We start from the raw sequence: 20,046 nt of genomic DNA on the forward strand, positions 1-20,046 counted from the left end.
GGGGCACCAGCGGGAACACAGCTATTTTCACCCTCATCATGGCATTGGGCTGGGTGAAGTAACTGAATCTGTACAGAACTGCAGCATTGTTCCCTTCAGAATAATTTTTATTTTCAGATGAATTTTAAATTAAGGATACCTTTGCATGGTTGATTAAATCAGCAGTTTCTCCTACTGGTTCTGGACTTTCAGCTGTGTGTTGAATGAAAATTGTGGCCTACCTTACTGTATGGGTGTGCTGTGTCTTTTCACTGCCTCTTGGGGATTGTTCAGCCTTATGCCCATATTCTGTTTCAGGCTACCATGGTTCTCCTGGTCAGAAGGGAGACAAAGGTGATGTGGGTCCTCCAGGACCCCCAGGTAAGATTCCCTGCAATGTGATACTTATATGTAGCATCTGCCTTTTAGCCAACACTTACCAAGACCTGTCATGGATTCATGAGCTAATCACAGTCACGAAAGCCTTTTGTGGCTTGGCTCATTTCCTTGAGCCGTAAGGAGCTATCTCATATCTAAGCACTGCACGCTGCCTTTAAACTGTAGTGCTCCTGTCTTAGATATATAGCATGCTGTGGTTTAGGTGTTGATTTGAGGGAAGCTGATGTTATTAGCCCATCTTTCCACTCTTACATATTGCTGTATTGGCCTCCAGTTAGATGCACCCAATAGGCTAGATTTTATGTGTACAGCACTTGAAAGAAGTGCAGTTCTTACAGGGCTTACCATGGAGTAATCCACAGAATCAAAGTTCTGTAGGGCTGGAATAAAACCTGGTGTCATCTAGCCAAGTTGTCTGCACCAGAGGCACTTTTGCCACTTGAATTCTTTAAGCAGAGATGCCAAGGATCAAACTTCCGTGCAGATCAGGGTGCGTACCACCGAGCTATGGCCCTCTCCCTTTTATTGTGCAGGAAGCTTGTCTTTATCCTCTCGGGCAAATCTGAAAACATATGCACTGGCTTCATCAATGCAAGCCTTGTGTGCACCCAGTAAGTTTTTGCAGACGAAAGAGTCACAGCCACATTGGTATGCTCAGGAAAACATACATGCATAACCAAGGAACACAGTATTTGGCCTGTGAAATAGCATGGTCTTTTTGGGGATTCCAAACTACATCTGCAGCCACGCAGACTGGTTCTTAGAAAGCCAGGTTGTTTGTTGACCACCCATCCTGATTTGGTTGCACAAAGTTTGTGGGGAGGTTATATGACACCCACTGTTTTTTTTTTTTTTTCAATTAATTTTTATTCTAATTTTCAAAACCAAAATAATACAAAAAGAAAACAACACAAATCAATAACTAATACAATACAAAAAAAAATACATATATATAAAAATATTGACTTCCGATTTGTCATAGTTCAGCTATAAATCTATAATATATAACAAACCTATCTCTTAATAGATTATAAAATCACCTTCCTCCAGCGGTTATCTTAGTTGGTTTCAAATCTCATTAACATCATATCATTTTAATATTCCACAAAAAGTCAAAAGAGAAGTTTCCAATCCTTGAGATATATATCAATCAATTTTTTTTCTAAATAAACATGCCAATTAATCCAGCTCATCAAATCTACTAAATCCAGTAATTTCAAAACACTATAATTCAACTATAAATCTATAATATATAACAGACCTATCTCTTAATAGATTATAAAATCACCTTCCTCCAGCAGTTATCTTAGTTGGTTTCAAATCTCATTAACATCATATCATTTTAATCTTCCACAAAAAGTCAAAGAGAAGTTTCCAATCCTTGAGATATATGTCAATCAATTCTTTTTTTTTCTAAATAAACATGTCAATTAATCCAACTCATCAAATCTACTGAGTCCAGTAGTTTCAAATCGCTCTTCTGTCATTATCCATATTGGGTCCATCTTCCATCTTTACGCACCCAAAAATCTTGCTGTCATAGTCATATAATAAAAGTCTGATAGGAATTTCCTCCATCACAGATATTTTCTTACCATCAAATCCAAACGTAACACTGAAGTATTGTTTCAAAGCCGCATCTCTGCTCCTCTTTTCCACATGATACACTAGTACATTTCTTGAAGGTTTTTCCATTGACACAAAACAGGGATTAATTCTATTAACTTTCTCCATTTCAAGTTCCATCAAATCCTTCCAGTCCAGGAATTTTTTTGAACCGATAATATCTTTATCTCCAATCTCTTCAATTCCTTCAGAGACAGCGCTGTATTCCAAACTGTAATATTTATCTCCAGGATCCGTCACAACCAGGAAATCCAAATCTTTTTTCATGTCCATATTTAAGCCAATCTCCATAGATTGAACCTTGCCTTTAATTTCTCTTTCATCCTTTTTTTGTTTTCCAGATCTATCTTTATTCTCCTTTCTCATAGAATCCTGAGTTTCTTTCAGCTCCTGTCTCATTTCATGAAATTCAGTTCTCCACGCTTGTCTATTATTTCTCAGTTCTTGTTTTATTGAGTTAATCCCATCCATTATTTTCTGAAGCATGTCTAGAAATAAAGTCCCTTCTTGTACATCCATGATCTTCTTAATTGCCATTCTTAAAACCAAAAGAACAAAACTCCTTCAATTTTCAATGTCCCAAGCAAAGAGCAGTTTATTTCTTTATCCAGTTACAAAGGAGTTAATCTTTCCAACCAACTAACGTCACACGCTAGACAGTCCTTATCTCTTAAATGTCCAGAAGTGCAAAAACAGCTTTTAGTTCACAGCGTTCAAATAACTAGTAGCAGAGAGAATGAGCAGATTCGTCAACAAAAAAAAAAGTAGATCAGAAAAAATAGTCCCTTATATATATTACACAAAAGTCTTGTAAATCAAAAAGATTTCTTATCTCTCCCAATCAGAAAGCTCTCATCCGTTGTAATCTTTAAAACGCAATTTTCCATGTCAGCTTTTTGCAATAATAATAAAAAAAGATAAGCTATTTATATTTTCTTCCCCCTTAGTTCTGTAAATAAAGAAGGAAAGTCTTACCTCATCTAGGTTATCTTAATTGCTGTTACTTTGACAAATCTCTTTAGCTATATAGATAAGAAAATGATAAATGTAGACAGGAGGTTTGCCTGCTAGTCCGTTAAAAAAAAACGGGTCACTTATCCAGCTGAGCTAGCATAAAATCCTCGCTCTGTCTGAACTGCTGGAAGACAGACAATTCTGACGAATTCCAGGCTCCAACAATCAAAACAAAACTATGTGGCAGATCTCACGCTTCTTCCTTATCCGGAAGAAATCATCCCCAGTCAGAAAAAACCCTTCTGACTGAATTTAAAACTGGATAAGTTTCATCCAAGATGGGAGCCCGTCTCAGAGGCAGCACAGGCGGAGGGATCCTCCTGGGAAGTTCGACACCCACTGTTTGTTGAGCATTCATTCTTATTTGTTTGTGGGAAGGTTGTATGGTGTTGCATAACACAATTGTTATTCCACACTTCCCAGTGCATTTTCTTTAGCTTAAAAAAGTCAGACTAATTTTAGAAGCAGGTTTGTTACACAAGAGTTCAAATCCACGTCACTTGAGCAACCTGAATTTGTCAGTATACATTGAATCCCACCCGCACAATTGCGACAATCTTGAAGTGCCCCTTTTCAGGCTATGTGTTTGAACTACTGAAGACGCATGATATCTTCCCTCATATGCACAACATGTGTTTTTCTGACAAGAATAATAGGCAGAAGTTTCAGAAATGTGTTATTCTGCCCCCCCATGTTGGTGGTCTAAGCATTCCCCCACTCCTTGCACCCCCCACTATCACCACCACTACCACCAACACCAAATCACTTACACGGATAGTTATTACCCCTCCTTTTTATGTTAGGAGTCAACATACTTGACCTCTACTTTTAGAAATCCCTTTAGAAACTCACAAAGATGCATGTTTGCAAGACATGCTTCCAAAATGCTTTCAAAATGTTCATCCAGTGACACTGAAAGACCCTTTTCATACAATCAGAAATGGCTGGGTTGTGTTTTAGAGGCTCATTGTAAGAGAGAGATCCAAAGATTACAGTGGAAATGAGCTCCACAGCGGAATGATTTCTTTGCCACTTAGGAGCATCTAATTGTTTTCCATTTGTTCTTTTTCACAAGGCCAGTCCCCATACGATCTCAGCAGATTTGGCTCCACCTTTAGGGTAAGTGTCCTTCATTTGGGAGGAATGCATAGCTTATAAAGAAGCCAAGTGTATGAAATCAGGTTTTGTTGGGGAAAGGATGCACTAGGAGAGAGAAGACGAACCGGTTTTGCTGGATATATCTTTAATGAGGTAGGGTCATTCACAACCATAGGGCAAAAACTTTTAAAAATGTAATTTACTATTTGTTAAAAACATTATAAGCTGCCTTTTAGGGTAACCACCCTCACAAAGTGGCTTTCACACAGTGTTTAAAATATAAAACCAAACAAATTACACAGTATAAAAAGATAAAAAGTTTTTAAAAAAACTAAAAGAAACTAGTCCTCATTACCCACTTAAAAGGCCTGGAAAAAAGGAACTATCTGTGACATGCATGCTTGTGTGTGCACACATGGTACACCCAGTTGTGGGGCCTTTGCCAAAAAGGCCCTCCGCCTTTAATCCACCAAATCTAAATGATTGCACTGGTGGGACAGGCACAAGGGCAGGAAAGCATTTCAGGCATCTTGACAGGTTTCTTGAGTGACTTTTTGTTCTCACTTCCCCCTCATCTATTTTAATAGCATTCAGATTTGGTGCCCCGGAATGTTGCTGACGTCCCAGCCAGCAGCTGTGTTCACTTGCCATAATGGTGACTGAACAATTGAAATCCAACTGGTGTATTGGTGCCGGGTGGATGACATAGGTCTGCTAAATGAACCTATTTTAACTAAATATTCCCTAATGCAATGGTGCTGATTTCCACTGAGTGCTGAAACCCTGGGATGCAAGACAGTCTGTGGCTGCTCTGCACCTCTGAAAGCCAGGCTGTTTGGACAAAAGGAGCTCAGATGACTTGATTTTCAGAGCGTTCTGCCCAATATGTCATTTTCTGTCATATTGTTTCTCCATTGTTAAGCTCTATCACTTGTGGGGAGTTAAGTTTGTAACCGACTTTAGTCCCCAAATGGGTTTTCCTTGATAGCAGGTATGGGAAACCTGTTGCTTTTCAGATGTTGTTGGACTGCAGCTCGCATCATCCCTAACCATTGACTATGTTGGCTGATAGGAGCTGGAGTGGAACCACATCTGGAGGGCCACAGGTTCCCCATCCCTGTTCCAAAGAGTTTACTTACTGCTTCATACTTCTCCCTCTTCCTCCCAATAAGTAGACCTTGCACCACAGGGGCATGGGGTAGAGTGACTTTTCTATATACATCCACAGAGCATCATGGCCAATGACAGCATGCAATCTAGTCCCAGAAATTTGGGCTGTGTTTTACTCTAGCCTTTTTCTTAGCCCTGTACTGCCAATTAAGGGGTGTATTTGTTTACTCATACACCTAGTCCAGAAGGAAATAGTGCTAATTTTGGAGGTGAGATGAGAGGGTGCATTTTGTTTACCTGCTATATATTTGCTTATTTAATAACTTTCCATAGGGAGAAAGAGGGGACAGAGGGGACCCTGGGCTGAAAGGTGAAAAGGGTGAGCCAGGTGGAGGAGGACTGTTTGGATCAAGCGTCGCTGGACCTCCAGGTCCTTCAGGATATCCTGGCCTTCCGGTGAGATGTCCCACCCTGCCTTACAAGAGGGGTGATGCCTCATGTCTTTGCAGAGTGGCGTATTCTTCTGCTTTCTTAGACATTTTCCAAGGCAGGGAAATCCGACTGTGTGTAGGTGACACCTTTGATATGATGTTTGAGAAGGATGGCTGAGAAGGAGAAGCAGGAAATCTCCAAAGTGCAGAAGTTCTTAAGTGCCCATGGTGTGCAGCAAGAGCTTGTTTGCTCTTAGTGTGAAGATACACTGCTCTGGAGCAGATTGGGGACAGCCCTGGGATGGGTTCAGAGCAACATTTGAGGGAAGTAACAGCATGTCACTTTCAAGTTCACGTCCTTTCAGCATGGCTCAACGTATCTTGTGTTTGATGCAGAGCCAGATACTTATTCTCCCCCTTTTTCACTGCTTTTTTTCTCTTCTGCCCATTACTCATACTGCCCAGGTCACTGATTTTGGCAGGCATGCTTCGCTTCTAACCCAGGCAGTTTGGCATTAGTGTCCCAACCATTAGGCAGAGTAGGATAGCTGCCACAGGTGGCAGATTCTGTTTTACATCTTCCACTTGTTAAAAAGTATTACTGATATGGGGAGAGGGGTATCATTTAGATGGGGCTTGTCTTGTGAATGGCAGTGCTTTCCCTTCTTCCATGAGGCTGTCCACCGTTACATAGGCTTTGCTTGTCTAGAGTGGCAGGAATAGCGGAGGGAGAATAGGGTGGCAGGAGGGAGAACAAGGCAGTTTCACTTTATTGCATGATAGCTCACTAGGCCAGTGAGAGAGGAGGCAGGATGTGATGTGGGCACCTGAAATGGAAAGATCAGGTTGTTTTAGCTTTGGAAAATTTGCCTGGCCTGTGGACAAACATCCTTTGGATGAAGTCAAACGTGGTGCTTTTGAGGCATGGAGCAAAACTTGGACACTTCCCTTGCTTAGTATGCCAAGGGGCCTTAGGAAGTCAGAAGAGGGAGGAATGTTTTTGGGTGGGATTATGGAAGGATTTGAACTATGCATTTAGTTTTGAAAGTAATTAATTGCTTAGATCAATCGGTACTGGTAGGTGGATGCTCCTGCCTTTGGGCAAGGACCTTCAGTTCCTTCCACTTCTGTGGTTCTATTAACGTATACATGATTTTGCTTTTTCAGGGCCCCAAAGGGGACAGTATTAGAGGCCCCCCAGGCCCTCCAGGCCCCCAAGGGCCTCCTGGTGCAGGATTTGAGGGGCGCCCAGGGACCCCAGGCCCTCCTGGTCCACCTGGTCCTCCAGGAGCTCCTTCCTTTCCGGGACCTCATAGGCAATGTGAGTAGACACCTGGTGCTTTTTCACCTACTCATTGCAAATAGCCCTGGTTTTTTTGAGGGAAAACCAGGCTGTGCAAACTTACATGGCTTAGCTCTAGGTTGTTTCCTTTCCAGCTATCAGTATTCCTGGGCCACCTGGGCCGCCGGGACCACCGGGACCTCCAGGCATCAGTGATGCATCTTCCTCTTCTGGGGTAAGAGAAAGGGCCAGGGGCACACTGCAGCCCATGCAATTGGCGGCCGTGTTTCTTTTGCAATGAGTGGGGGGTATGACAGGCTAAATTCCTGTGAGTGGCCGTGTTTTACTCAAATCAAGAATTAACTAATGGGCTAGAGATTGCCACTGCAAAGTGATTGCTGAAGCTGTATGACAACCATGTCTTGCCTAATAGGAGCAGCTGCTGCTAAGTGGGTGGTAAATGGAGGGAACCCGGTACCAAGTTCTGGAAATTACAACAAATTATCATTGCAGTAGACACGATAACAGCATAAGAGAAATGACCATGAACTTTGGTTTTGGTCTCTGGCATTTGTCCAGTGTATCTGATTGTAAGCAATAGGAATATAGGTTCATCTAGCTCAGGATTGTCTACACTGACTGGCAGCTGCTCTCTAGGGTTCCAGGCAGGAGTCTCTTCCAGACCTACCTGGATATTCCAGGGATTGACCTTGGGACCTTCTGCATGCAAGGCAGATACTCTACCACTGAGCTACAGCCCTTCCCCTCTAAATGAGGTGCTCTATATTAGATGAAGAATCTTGCATGATTAAAGCAAGAGTTATCAATATGCCTGCAGCTTACAAGCTCGCTAAATATAATAGATCCCACTCAGTCGCAAGACAGAGCAAATAAATAGGTGGCATTTAAGCGGGAATGAAAAGTTAGCTGTGTTAGAAACCCACTATACTAGTTATTGTAGATTACACTTCATCGGTTATAATGCAGGCTTGCAGATGAGACATCTTGCACTTTGTTCAAATTGAGGAGTGGCTGTAAAGATGCCCTTTTTGCTGTTAAATGTTTCCCAGCAGCTGCGGATCTTCCCAACCTATGAGAGCATGATGAGCAGAGCTCATGAAGTACCTGAAGGGCAGCTCCTTTTCATCCGGGACAGAGAAGAGCTCTACATCCGTGTCCGCAACGGCTTCAGGAGAGTCCTCGTGAGTATGATACGTGTGATTGAACACAGCAGTCTTGGGGGTAAAACTGTATGTGGACTTTGGAGAATGTTAAACTGCAGATGCTCAGATTAATGCAGAACTAGATTGTTAATTCATACACTCAAATAGAGTGTAATGTTGATTAGAAACATTCCCCTGTAGTAATGGATGAGATTCCTCTAGCTTAATTCAGAATAGGCTCACTTAAAACTAATATGGTCTCCGTGCACATGGGACCTAGTTACTTCATTTTAAGCCTGGACTAATCTCACCATCAAGTCTTGTGCTCTGGACGATGTTACTGAGAAGACTACAAGGCCTCCTCTCCCCTAACCCCATCATGAGTCCATCTTTCCTGGGACACAGGATGTGAGACTTAGAGGTCCCTCAGCCTCCTTACTAAGAAATCAGAAGCTTTTAATGTCTTATCTTAGCTGCAGTACCTAACAAAGACCTCAGCAATAGCCCTTCTTGTAATTGCAGCTATCATTAGACAAGTATCAGCAGGCTGAACTAATTACAAGCCAAGCCCAAGCTTTTCAAGCTGAATCCAAACTTCTCCAATCAGTTCAGAAATTCTGAACTGAAAACTTCAGGTGCATCACTACTTTTCTGAGTATCACAAGCTTGTGTATGTTCTCTAGTTAGTAGGATGTCAGGTCCTGGCCAACAACAAATCTTCCTAACAAAGGGCTGTGTCTAAAGACTACATGGGAAGGCCCACCTTACTCAGTTTTTTCCCTAGTCCGTAAAATGTAAGCTTAATGTTATGTCTGTCTTAACACCCTCCCCCAACACACACCATTTTGTTCTTGTTCAGATGTTCTATTCTCTTTATATCTCACTTTTGTCATGTTGCCAAGGAGTGGCTGAGCCATCGTCTTGGAAACAAGAGCCTATTTGGGATAGTGGTTCAGATACTCATTTATCATAGTGGCTCTTAAGGGGTGGTTTGCTCTCTGAGGCAGTCATTCCTCATACTTGCATTGTCCTTTATACCTCTAACTGCAGGGACTGGTCCTTCAGTAGGTCCATGACAAATTGCTTATCTTAGCATGACACCCTTTTCTGATTTGTCCAAGGACTGCAGTCTGATTTCAGCCTTTACTGAGAGTTACCTTATTCTAAGACACTCCTACTCTTTGATCAAAAACTCTCTCTTCCTCACCTTCCCAACCAGAAAAACCAACGAAGAAACTATTTGTAGCTCTTAAGGTCCAATTTTGGTAGTCTTCACTGACATTCACATTAAGCTGGCGTTGTAGTGTGAAACTTCTCCAATAATTCCCAGGTGACCTCAGTGGCTAGGAGTGCCGTTTACCAGCTTCAGTTGGTAAGACATCTGCGGCTGTTTCTGGACTGGGATAGCCTGACCACTGTTGTCCATGTACTGGTAACCTCCTGGGTGGATTACTGTAGTTCGCTCTATGTGGGGCTGCCCTTGAGGTTGCTCTGAAAGCTGCAGCTGGTGCAAAATGTGGCAGCATGACTGCTCACTGGGGCAACCATGAATTCATCTGGTGGTCTTAGCTTAGGCAAGACTTCAGTCTGACTACAATTTGGGGATAATATATATACCAACCTGTCTTGTGGAGTTGATTGGTTCATTTTTACTGAAATAAGCAAAACACACCATCTAAATGGTAAAATAATTGTTTTAATTTCAGCTTGAGGACAGAATAGCCATCTCTGGCCCTGGGCTGGTAAGTGAAGTGCTATTGTCTGGTATTGTACCATGGGTTGAGTCTATTGAGGGCCATTCTAAACTTGCTAAGACTGTTGTGATGCAGGGATATTCAGTCTTTCTTTAATGTTTTTTAATGCTTGGATTGCAATACATAGTGACCCACATTGTGCCCTCGGGGATAGATCAGGGAAGAAATTCAAGTGAGGTATGTTATCCAAGGAGAGTGCAACTTGAACAACTACTAAGGATTTTGGATCACCAGTTCTGGGTTGTAGCTGATGTTGCATGCTGTTGTTCAGACTGGTATGGATGCTCGACTCTGCTGTTAATGGAGCTGGATGATTGAACTACAAGTGGCAGAAAAGAAAATGGGGCTTTGGTATGATTTGTTCTGTGCTCTGCGGGAGAGACCATACATGAAAGCAATTAGAAAGCATTCTAGGAGTATTATTCTCCATTTATCTCCAGGACAATGAGGTATATGACGGGCTTTCTAATGTCCACTACTCACATGGAGGAACGGCATCTTCTGGATCCCAGCGCCCCTTCCAGCAGCATTTACCTGTGCATTCACACAGAGAATATAGTGCTTACTCCACTGCCAAGCCCTGGAGAGGAGACGAGAGTGTTGCCAACCAACACCGCGTTCCTGAGCAACCTGCCATTCACCAACTACACCAAGGAGCACAGCACCAGCAAGAGCCATTGAACGCCTTCTTTCTCAACCGCCAGCCTGATGCTGCTCCCTCTGCTGTTCACACACACCATGACTTCCAGCCTGCTGTGAGTTCCCTGGAAAGTTTGGCATAGTCTCCTTCCTTGCAGCTGCTAAGGGTCTGGTGTATTGCCATGGTGGCTGCGTGAAGAGAATGTGTCACAGTGTCATAAAAGCAGCTGGCTTCAGTAAAGAAGTCTGTATGCAGGGGTTGGGGATCATAATGCTAGAAACACCGTTGCTGACTTCTGGTGTTTCCCTTTGGAGTTCCCTCCCCTTAAATATTAGGCAGGCACCATCTCTGTTGCCTTTTCAGCGTCTGTTGAAGACCTTCTTCTTTCTACAAGCCTTTTAAGTAGAGACCTTATCCCAGTCTGTGCCTGTGTTGGAATTGTTTTTAGGTTTTAAAAAAATATGTTTTTAGTGTTATTTGCTGCCCGCAGCTCCTTCTGGGAGGAAGGGCAGGATGATGATGATAATAAAAAAAAATCCTATTTTTAAGAGACCTTGGGGAAATCCTGTACTATCTGCACCAGATTTGCTTGCAGTATTTATTACCCAATTTCTCACCCTAGCCAGCAATGCCACACAGAGCCAAACTTGCTTCCTTTGCCTGGCAGCAGGGCAGGTACAAGACTTCTTTTGCAATTTAAGGATTTTGCCCTGACATAACTAGTTCCATGACATAAAAGGCAGAAAAGAAAAACCATGAAGTACAATGAAATTCTCTGGATATCCTGTATGTAATAAACATATTAAAAGTATGACATCCAAACAAGCACAAATATTATTTCACTGTGTGGTATCTGGCGCCCTCCTTCCATTAGTGCAAGGATTGACACTTGTGCAATGGAACTTCTCCTTCCTTCCCCCACACCCTGCACCCTCCCCCAGTCTGCTCCAGAGGAAACCCCTAGAACAGATTTAGGGGGCACGTGGGTGGGGAAAGAGACTTGGGGTTATACAAGCCCATCTGCATATCTGTACCAACTTGGAAATCTTTTTTTAAAAAAATATACAATATATCCAGTTCTTATTTCATAGAATGGATTATAGATCTATCCATGTCATGGTAGCTGTGATTTAGTAATTTATTTATTAATTAAATTTATATCCCACCCTTCTTCCCAGGTGGTGAAGGTGAAGGTGGTACCACATGCTATTTCATCTGTGTTTTAGTAATAATTTGACTGCCTTGTGGACATAAATCAAACCTTTTCTGAAATATCCCTCCAACAATTTATAATTTCCTGTGAGACGAATAACAGGATTGGCCTCTCATAATTTTCAAGATTGGATGCTTTCAATTGCTTGGAAGCCATAGTAAGAACCAAAGTGTGAAGAGACCTGACCCCCCTGCTCAGCCCCGTTGTTCACTGCTGCTTGACTTGTGGTGGCCACGTTGTCTCCTTGCATCTTAGCACCTCTGTCAGTTGCACTGAGAGGTCATCAAAGCATTGGTACTGCCTCTTCTTCATCTGTGGCCCTCTTTTGGCTTTTCCAGCTCCACCTTATAGCCCTCAACACTCCGCTGAGTGGCAGCATGCGTGGCATCCGAGGAGCTGACTTTCAGTGTTTCCAGCAAGCCAGGGAAGTTGGATTGACAGGAACTTTCCGAGCATTCCTCTCCTCCCGACTGCAAGACCTCTACAGCATTGTGCGCAGGGCAGACAGGAGCACGGTGCCTATAGTCAATCTCAGGGTAGGTCTGGTCAGAGGTCTGAGCAAGTCTCAAGCTCTTACGAGAGTGGAAAGTACATATGAAGTTCAGTGACAGAGATATGAATGGGACGGGAGAGATGGCTTTTCTTTTCTTCCTTTCCTGATTCTAACTTCTAAGTGATGTTAACTGAGTGGTTTGATATTGCCTCTAGAACTACACTTCTCGAGGCCAAAGACAAAAGCTGCAGGAGTGGTGCAAAGCTGCAACTTCTTAACATCTGTCATTTTTTAAAAAAACAGACGGGTTGAAAAGATAGAAATTTATATTGAAAATGTCGTAATACTTTTGTACAGATCAGGTCTTCACCTTGAATATTAAGCATACATCCTGTACATCTTTTGAATCCTTCTGTAAACGGAATGACTTGATACTGGTTATATGTAAGGAGCTGCCTTGCATTGAACTGGGATACTGGTGGCACAACTCCCAGATTCTCAGGCAGGGGTCTTTCCCAGACCAGTTACTTGCATTCTTTTCACCAGAGACACCAGGCTTTGAAACCTGGGACCTTTGAGTAAGGCACAGAGCTATTGTCTCTGCAACAGAAAGGGCAGATTTTCTCAGGCACAGTAAAATTATCAGACAGGCAAAAAGTGTTCTCAGAGCAATTATGTGAATACATTGCCCTTTTCTGATCCTTTTCAGGATGAAGTGTTGTTTAATAATTGGGAGAACCTCTTCTCAGGGTCTGAGGCTCCATTCAGAACTGGGGTTCGTATCCTCTCCTTCGATGGAAGAGATGTCCTGAGAGACTCTGCATGGTAGGTGTATGGGGATTGAGAAGAAGTTTGTTTGTCTGAAGATTTGGGAATGTGCTTTGGTTGCATGTTCGCTGTCCCTCCAGCTGGGCCTGGCCTCTTTATGGCCCCACAACTCCAAGGGCATCCAAGATTCTTCTCATAAACAGGAGAACGCCCACTAGCTTGTGCTCTTTTTCTAGCCCCGCGTGATGCTTTTCTTGCTAAACGTGCTAAACAGTGAAGTGTCTGGACACAAGCAGGTTTGCTTTGTCAGGCATCTTTTGTTGTCCAAGTAGTATAAAATACGCATTTGTAGCATTCTTTTCCTTTCCAAAAGGCTATGCCTAAACTCAAGGGGAGCAAACATCTTGGTGTCAGCCTGTTAATGAGGCTCCAGGTTATTTCTCCCCAGGCTGGTAGCAATTCCTTCCTACAAGATGCTGCCCTTACCTTGATGTGGCATGGATGGGTGGTCTTAAGAGCTAACACCATTTGGCACAGCAGGTCCTGTACAAAACCCTGATGCATCGGCCAAAGGGGGCCTGATTGCCCAGGCACCTGCTGCACTTACGTGTGAAACAACCGTAACCCTCAGATGTGTTTTAGGCCTCAGAAGTACGTGTGGCATGGTTCTGACTCAAAGGGACGGCGGCTAACAGAGAGCTACTGTGAGACATGGCGGACGGATGACACTGTGGTGACAGGGCAGGCTTCCTCGCTGACATCAGGCAAGCTGCTTGAGCAAAAGAACAGCAGCTGCAAGAACACCTTTATTGTCCTATGCATTGAAAACAGCTTCATGACTTCTTCCAAGAAATAAAAATGGCACACACCAAAAGCTCTGGCTGCAAGTGGAGGATGGGAGCCCAACTGTTTTCTCCTAAGGAACAGGGGAATGAGCAGTGGTTCCCTTTCCCAGTCCCAACCAGGATAATGTGTCCAACAAGTTCCATAATATATCAATCATGCAGATAAATGAGTGAAAAAAGCCAAAGAGTGTCTTCCTATGATTTCTAGCACAGATCTGGTGCTGAACGTTTTGTGCCTCTTCTCCTGGCCTGGCTGCTGTGAATAATGCCTGCCGGCTGGAGAGGATGGGGCAGAACGGGCTTGTGTGCAAGGCAATCTCCAGGCAAGTGTGGTACATGAAACATTATCTTGCTGTCTTTAATCCTGCTCATTTTAACCCTTGACATTTGTGTGTGCGTGTGTGTATATGTGAAGCTTTTGTTTGCCTCTCTTTCCCATTCCATTCTTTATTAACTACTCAGATGTTCCTTTAAAAAGAAAACCAAGGGCAAGTTGGGATACATCAGAAATACTATTTATTGTGCTTAAGGTGGCCTTCATAAAGCAGAGAGTCCATTACTGTGAGTGTAGGCCTACAGGTGTTTCTGCATTACACAACGCTATACCTAGGCATTCTTGGCACTGCCTCTTTCTGTTGGGAGCATGATGCTAACAGACCCTGCTGGACAGTGCATGATCACAAGGCTTTTGTAAAGGTTGAGCTGGCTTTTTTCTGTGAGTGCCCAGGATAGCATCAAGGACAAAAATCCTGTTAAAGGGTCCAGGAATTTGCAGAAAAGCTCTCCCCCTCCCTCAGCTCTGCCTGACTCACCACCTGCCTTCACTATTTTCTAATGCCTTATTATTTCCAATAACACTGTTTTCTTCATTGCCTGGTTACAAATCTTGTTGCTGAATTGGCTGTGTCCTCTGCTGAAACAACAGAGCTAGAGCAGTGAGATGAAGGCTTCAAGTCCTGCTATGCACTGCTTCTCCTCACCCCACACCTTGTCTAGTTCTGCAAGAGATGCAGAGGTGTTGAAAGTAACAGCCTGAAAACTGACTTTGCCAGGGTGGTGACCTTACAGGGCAGAAAGGAAGTATAAATTAGGCAAGTCGCAATTATAACAATCAGTATTCATTTTTTAAAAAATCACACTTTTATAATTTTTTTGCCATCTCCTTCCATTTCCAAGCAAGGATGCTACATTTTACCTCTACTAGCCATATTCACAGAAAATAGGCTAGTGCAAAAGCAAAGTGGCAGGCCCTTACAGAACTCCTGGAGCTCAGGAGCTTTTCAGAACCCTTGCCTACATTCTGTCCTTTAATCTAGAAGGAGTGTGGCCAAAGCTCAGTGGTGTAGAGCCCATGTTTTGCATGCATAAGGTTCCAGGTTCAAGTCCTGCCACCTCCACTTGAAAATAACCGGTGAAGTGGAGGATCCCTACCTGAGACCCTGAAGAGCTGCTGGTAGTCAGATGGACCTATAGGGAGCTGCCTTTTTTAGCAGGTCATAAGACTTAATGATTATCTATGAATGTTCTCCTAAATCTCTTAGATCTGGAATCTTTTTATTAGCAGCTGCTCCAAAATAAGAGTTAGGCAATGAGACCCATGCTTGTCCGGTTGTCCCCTCCCTTCTCGTCCAATACACCGTGGCAGGAACCACGAGAAAAAGCCATTCCTAATGGCTGTATATTCAACCTTTCTTCCAAAGAGCAGGATGGCGGCTGGCCTTGTGCTGACATTTCAAGGTGTGGGAAGGATTGGACTTCACAAAAATAATCGCTATTAGTGTGCATCTGTCACCGCTTTGCTCATTTTTCAGAAGCATAAGTAGACAAGCAGTATTTTGCCATGTTAATGCAAAACGAACAGTGAAGGAAAAGCCTGGAGACCTTCTTTGTTCACGGGCTGACCTGTGTGACGGGGTTCCTGCTACACCCCCCTCAACCACAACAGCCTTTCAACTTCAGTGCCAGAAGTCACGGCCAGGCAGATGCTTGTTGTGTAGCACTCTGAGCGTTTGAGTCAGTTGTGGAAAACCAAGGTGCTAAATTTCTACCTAGCTTTTATTTTTTATTATTGTCTTACTGAAATTTTATTACCAGAGCGGGAGGGAGGGGGAGCCTGTGCAAATCACACAACCAATTTCTTACTGTCTACTGTATTTTGTGAAATGTTAATGCAATTTTAAAAGCCTGTGGATCTCTACATCTTTGTCAGTTGTGTTCTATAAACTTTTCTAAAGGCACTGAATAAAGGAAAAGTATCCTCTTTTAGTCAGTGTTGTTCATTTGCATTAAAATGTAGAGAGCTCTCTACAAGCCTGAATTGAAATCCTGACTCTGCTCCAGAAGAAGAGTGTGTTGGAGGCAGGGAACAAGAGGAGGGGGAACAGGGCTTTCACCTAAACTTTCTTGAGACTTGGCATGTCTTTAAAAAATTTAATCATTGACTGTTTGACCCAAGCAGATCGGGGTTCCCAGCATAGCACCCACAAGTATGGCACCTGCATGAGTATATATCACCTCAAAAATTCACAATACACAAAGACTGTTTTGCTCTGCCTGTTCAATTCCTGTTTGCACTACCTTGGCCTTTCCTACGTGGAACACCCATCCCCCAACGGGCCTACATTTCACTGGATGCCAGGACTAAACACCCACCCTCCCTTCTGTTCTGAAGAGAGGTGCAAAGAGCTTGCCGTGGTGGTGAGGGGAAGCCTGCACCCTTTTGTAGCCCTGGCTTCTTTTTCTGCTCTTTTAAATAATTGCAGCCATTTTGTGACTGGCACCCCATGGCGCTTTCTCAAAATTCCAAGTATGCCTACTGATGCACAAATACATACTTCCTCTGTGTCGAAGGGAAAACCACACAAAGTCCTAGTTAGTCTGGAAAGTCACTAGACCTATGGATTGGACATACTCTCTACTAAATGCCTGATATCTCTCACCTTTCTGTCAAATGGTCACTGTCTGAGCCACTGATCATGCTACTGGGTCCCATATGAATTATCCTGTGAAAGTACCTTGAACGTTAATCCTTTTTTTTGGGGGGGGGGGGTTGAAAGAACAAGAATTTACAAGTCAGAGTAAAATGCAAGTGTTTACTTCCAAAGATTACATTCTTGCACTAGTTCTAAAATGATTGTTAAAAACACTTTGTTCCTGTGTTTCCTAGTTTCAGACCCCTCATGGATTTGACAGCATATTTTAGACCAGCCTCATTCTCAACCCTTTCTAAGCACGACAGGATAGATAGAAACCTTTAAAAAACCAAATATGAGATGGAGCTCAATTTCTTAGAAAAGGGGAAAGCTTCAACATATATTGTAACTGACAAGTTGCAGCAGAGCATATATGTACTGATAACAGATTAATAGTTTTGTAAAAAGTACCTGTATCCATCTTGCTCTTTGTTGGCTCATTTAAAGGCTGAGGGAAGGGGATGAAGAGTTTTGTTAGTGTTTAAAACTACATTCCTATAATAGCCAGGTGCTCAACCATAACAATGGCAAATGTCTCCATAATCTCAGCTTGGCTCAGGAGACTGCACACACGAGATCGAGACTGGGGAAAATCAGTCTGCTGGTTACATATTGCTTGTACACAAGCCCTCTCTTAAAGGCAAAATGAAATGGACTGCCTTCAGTCGATCCCGACTTATGGTGACCCTATGAACAGGGTTTTCGCGGTAAGCAGTATTCAGAGGTGGTTTACCATTGCCTTCCCCTGGGGCTGGGAAGCAATGACTGGCCCAAGGTCACCCAGTGAGCTTCATGGCTGCGTGGGGATTCGAACCCTGGTCTCCTAGGTTGTAGTCCAGCACTCTAACCTTTTTAGCTTCTGCAGTGATCCAATATTCTGGATAGCTAAGAAGCACTGACCTTCTTAAGTGCTGATTGATGTGTGAGTTCCATTAGTTACATCCCAGCTGGGAATAAGCAGGTAGGCCAGCTCCTCTTCTCACCCCACCCTCCCAATCCACTGTGTTCCTCAGGCTTCTGAGTTAGCCAGCTCTGTGCTTCTGTCCTTGTCTTGGGCTTCCTCAATTGGGCTGCTGAGCTCCTTGGGTGATGCTGCCTCTTGAGGTTTCCTGCACACATTATGCCTCACAGCCACACACACAGATGCTGAAAGATACACCACAGTCAGGAGCGTGAAATAGCCAAAGTAAACATAGAACTGGAACAGAGAAAGGGAAAGAGACAGTGTTTTAGATAAAAATAAAACACAGGGCCTCCTAACATTAACACTGGAAATTATCAGCAGCTCACGGAAGCACATAACAGAGGAGCGATGGGCATTCTTAAGAACAAGTAGAGTCGTGCTAGATCAGAGGGCCATCTACTCCAGCACCCTACATTTCATCATGTCCAGCCAGATGAGAATTCCCCTTGTGCCACGCACATATGGACATAAGGGCAAGTGTCTTCTCTGCTTTTTTGTACATCAGCATATATGGGCATCTGAGCACAAATGTTCTATTTAGCAGTCATGAGCCAAGATCAGATCCCTTCCCTGCCAACAGCAGGAATTCTACTCTGGTCGTTTTGGAAAGAAATCCTGTCACCCTCTCTTGTGACAGGATTTCTTCCCAATAGAGCTGGAAGTGAGCAAAAGAAGCCACCCTGCTCTTCCTCATGGAAAAAGCCAAGATAAATCAGCAAATAGTGACCATTAGTAGCAATTGACATGTTTACTAGCAGAACTTTCTTAGCAACAAGTTCCACTAAAACCATGGGGCTTTGCATGTGTCCAGGAACACAGTGTAAGACTCTGGTACAGCCCCCTTTAACTTTCAGAAAGGATGGAATAATGTGATTAAAAACCACCTTAGAAACTCACGTGAAAGAGTGGGTAGAAATTTTTGTTATAAATATAATCAAAATAAAGAACAGAAGTGCTGTTCTTCATGGCTTATATGCCTTTAGTCTTTGCCAGCCTTGCCTCTGCTACGAAACAAAGACTGGCAGTTACAGTTTTGTGGACAATGCATAGAATATAGCCAAAAATGGTCCAAGCAAGGCAAGAAGATCCAATTGCTGGGAATTTCCCTTGAGTTCATACCACGGGTCCTACTTGATTATTAACAGGACCTTATTCATCCATATCAAGGACCTGCAGAGTCAGCCCAAAAGGCAGCTAGGATTGGTCAAAAACCAGCTGTTACTGCAACCCCAGCGTAACTTATGCCCCTTACCTGAGGGTGGACTGAGAGACCCAGGCCTCTCTTATCTGTTATGATGATGGTGATGACAGTCTTGAGAACTGTGGCAAAGAAAGTGTTGATTCCAAATACCAGAGCACAGAGTTCTTTGGAGAGGGAAGCTGCAATCTGAAAACTTCAGTCAAAGAGAGAGGAAGATAGGTCAATTCTGCTAGCAAGCACTAAAAAGGCCCTAAGAACAAAAAGATTGTCACTTTATGGTTCCGGGCAAGGGTGGCTAACCTGGAGCCTTCCACATGACACCAGAGTACTGCTCCTATGATCCCCAACCACTAGCTATGCTCACTGGGGTTGACGGGATTCCCAACATTGAAGAATCAAAAAGCAACGTCACTATGAACGCCTGACCATCACAAGCCAGTTATCCCTGTGATAAATTTGGGAGTTAAACAGCATCTGGAGGGCCACAGGTCCAGGGCCTCAAATGGTATGTCTGCAGCATCAAAGGCACCTACAGATGCATTTTTATTTACAATTGGAAGGCGCTGCAGAAAGAGGGCTAGAAATTTTGTTTTGGCCTTGAAAAGCAGCTTGGAAGCGCTGGCACCAAGCACAGAGTTTTGGAAGCTGTAATGATTTTATCATCAATTTTAGTGAAATATCCATGGATTAGACGCGAACAGGCTTGAAGAACGCTACAGGCCTTCTATTCTAGCTTTGTATTTAATTAACAGCCCACACCTAAGGCTTTTCTAACAGATTAGTCCATATAATTCAGAATATCAGTAGTCACAACAGTTTGTTAACTTAGGCTAAATATTAAAAGCCTTTAACAACGTCATCTGCCAAGGGACAAAAAGTGAGTTATTCTCTCTATCCATACAGGAATATTTACTTATTGGCACTGTAATCCCTCCTTTAGGAAAGCAGGTATTAGAAAGCCAAGATGCTGGGGTGTGCACATCTCTCTTCAGACACAGGCACATTTCCTTCCCACACATTGAAAAGAGTGAGAATGACAATTTAACATACAGGAGACCTCTCAATATCTGGAAATAAACACTACCAGCATGACT

General features: G+C 43.2%; 2 protein-coding genes across 8 annotated transcripts in view; one reads left to right on the forward strand and one right to left on the reverse strand.

Annotated features, from left to right (window-relative positions):
- COL18A1 (collagen type XVIII alpha 1 chain) overlaps positions 1-16,080 on the forward strand; it is a 228,100-nt gene extending 212,020 nt beyond the window's left edge. For 4 of the 6 annotated variants that reach the window (XM_061609743.1, XM_061609739.1, XM_061609740.1 and 1 more), the window contains 11 exons: positions 298-360; positions 4,094-4,137; positions 5,560-5,682; positions 6,825-6,978; positions 7,095-7,174; positions 8,010-8,141; positions 9,809-9,844; positions 10,297-10,611; positions 12,048-12,245; positions 12,912-13,027; positions 13,613-16,080. In XM_061609743.1, the coding sequence (XP_061465727.1) occupies positions 298-360; positions 4,094-4,137; positions 5,560-5,682; positions 6,825-6,978; positions 7,095-7,174; positions 8,010-8,141; positions 9,809-9,844; positions 10,297-10,611; positions 12,048-12,245; positions 12,912-13,027; positions 13,613-13,826 (1,475 nt within the window). In that variant the 3' untranslated portion in view covers positions 13,827-16,080. The remainder of the gene's footprint in view (positions 1-297; positions 361-4,093; positions 4,138-5,559; positions 5,683-6,824; positions 6,979-7,094; positions 7,175-8,009; positions 8,142-9,808; positions 9,845-10,296; positions 10,612-12,047; positions 12,246-12,911; positions 13,028-13,612) is intronic. The other 2 variants (XM_061609738.1, XM_061609741.1) reach the window with 1 other exon arrangement.
- SLC19A1 (solute carrier family 19 member 1) overlaps positions 14,315-20,046 on the reverse strand; it is a 31,688-nt gene continuing 25,956 nt past the window's right edge. For both annotated transcript variants that reach the window (XM_061609745.1, XM_061609744.1), the window contains exons 5-6: positions 19,004-19,145; positions 14,315-17,985 (exon numbers count right to left, since the gene is read on the reverse strand). In XM_061609745.1, the coding sequence (XP_061465729.1) occupies positions 17,797-17,985; positions 19,004-19,145 (331 nt within the window). In that variant the 3' untranslated portion in view covers positions 14,315-17,796. The remainder of the gene's footprint in view (positions 17,986-19,003; positions 19,146-20,046) is intronic.

This window comes from Rhineura floridana, chromosome 2 (genome assembly GCF_030035675.1).
Source record: "Rhineura floridana isolate rRhiFlo1 chromosome 2, rRhiFlo1.hap2, whole genome shotgun sequence".
NCBI lineage: Eukaryota > Metazoa > Chordata > Lepidosauria > Squamata > Rhineuridae > Rhineura > Rhineura floridana.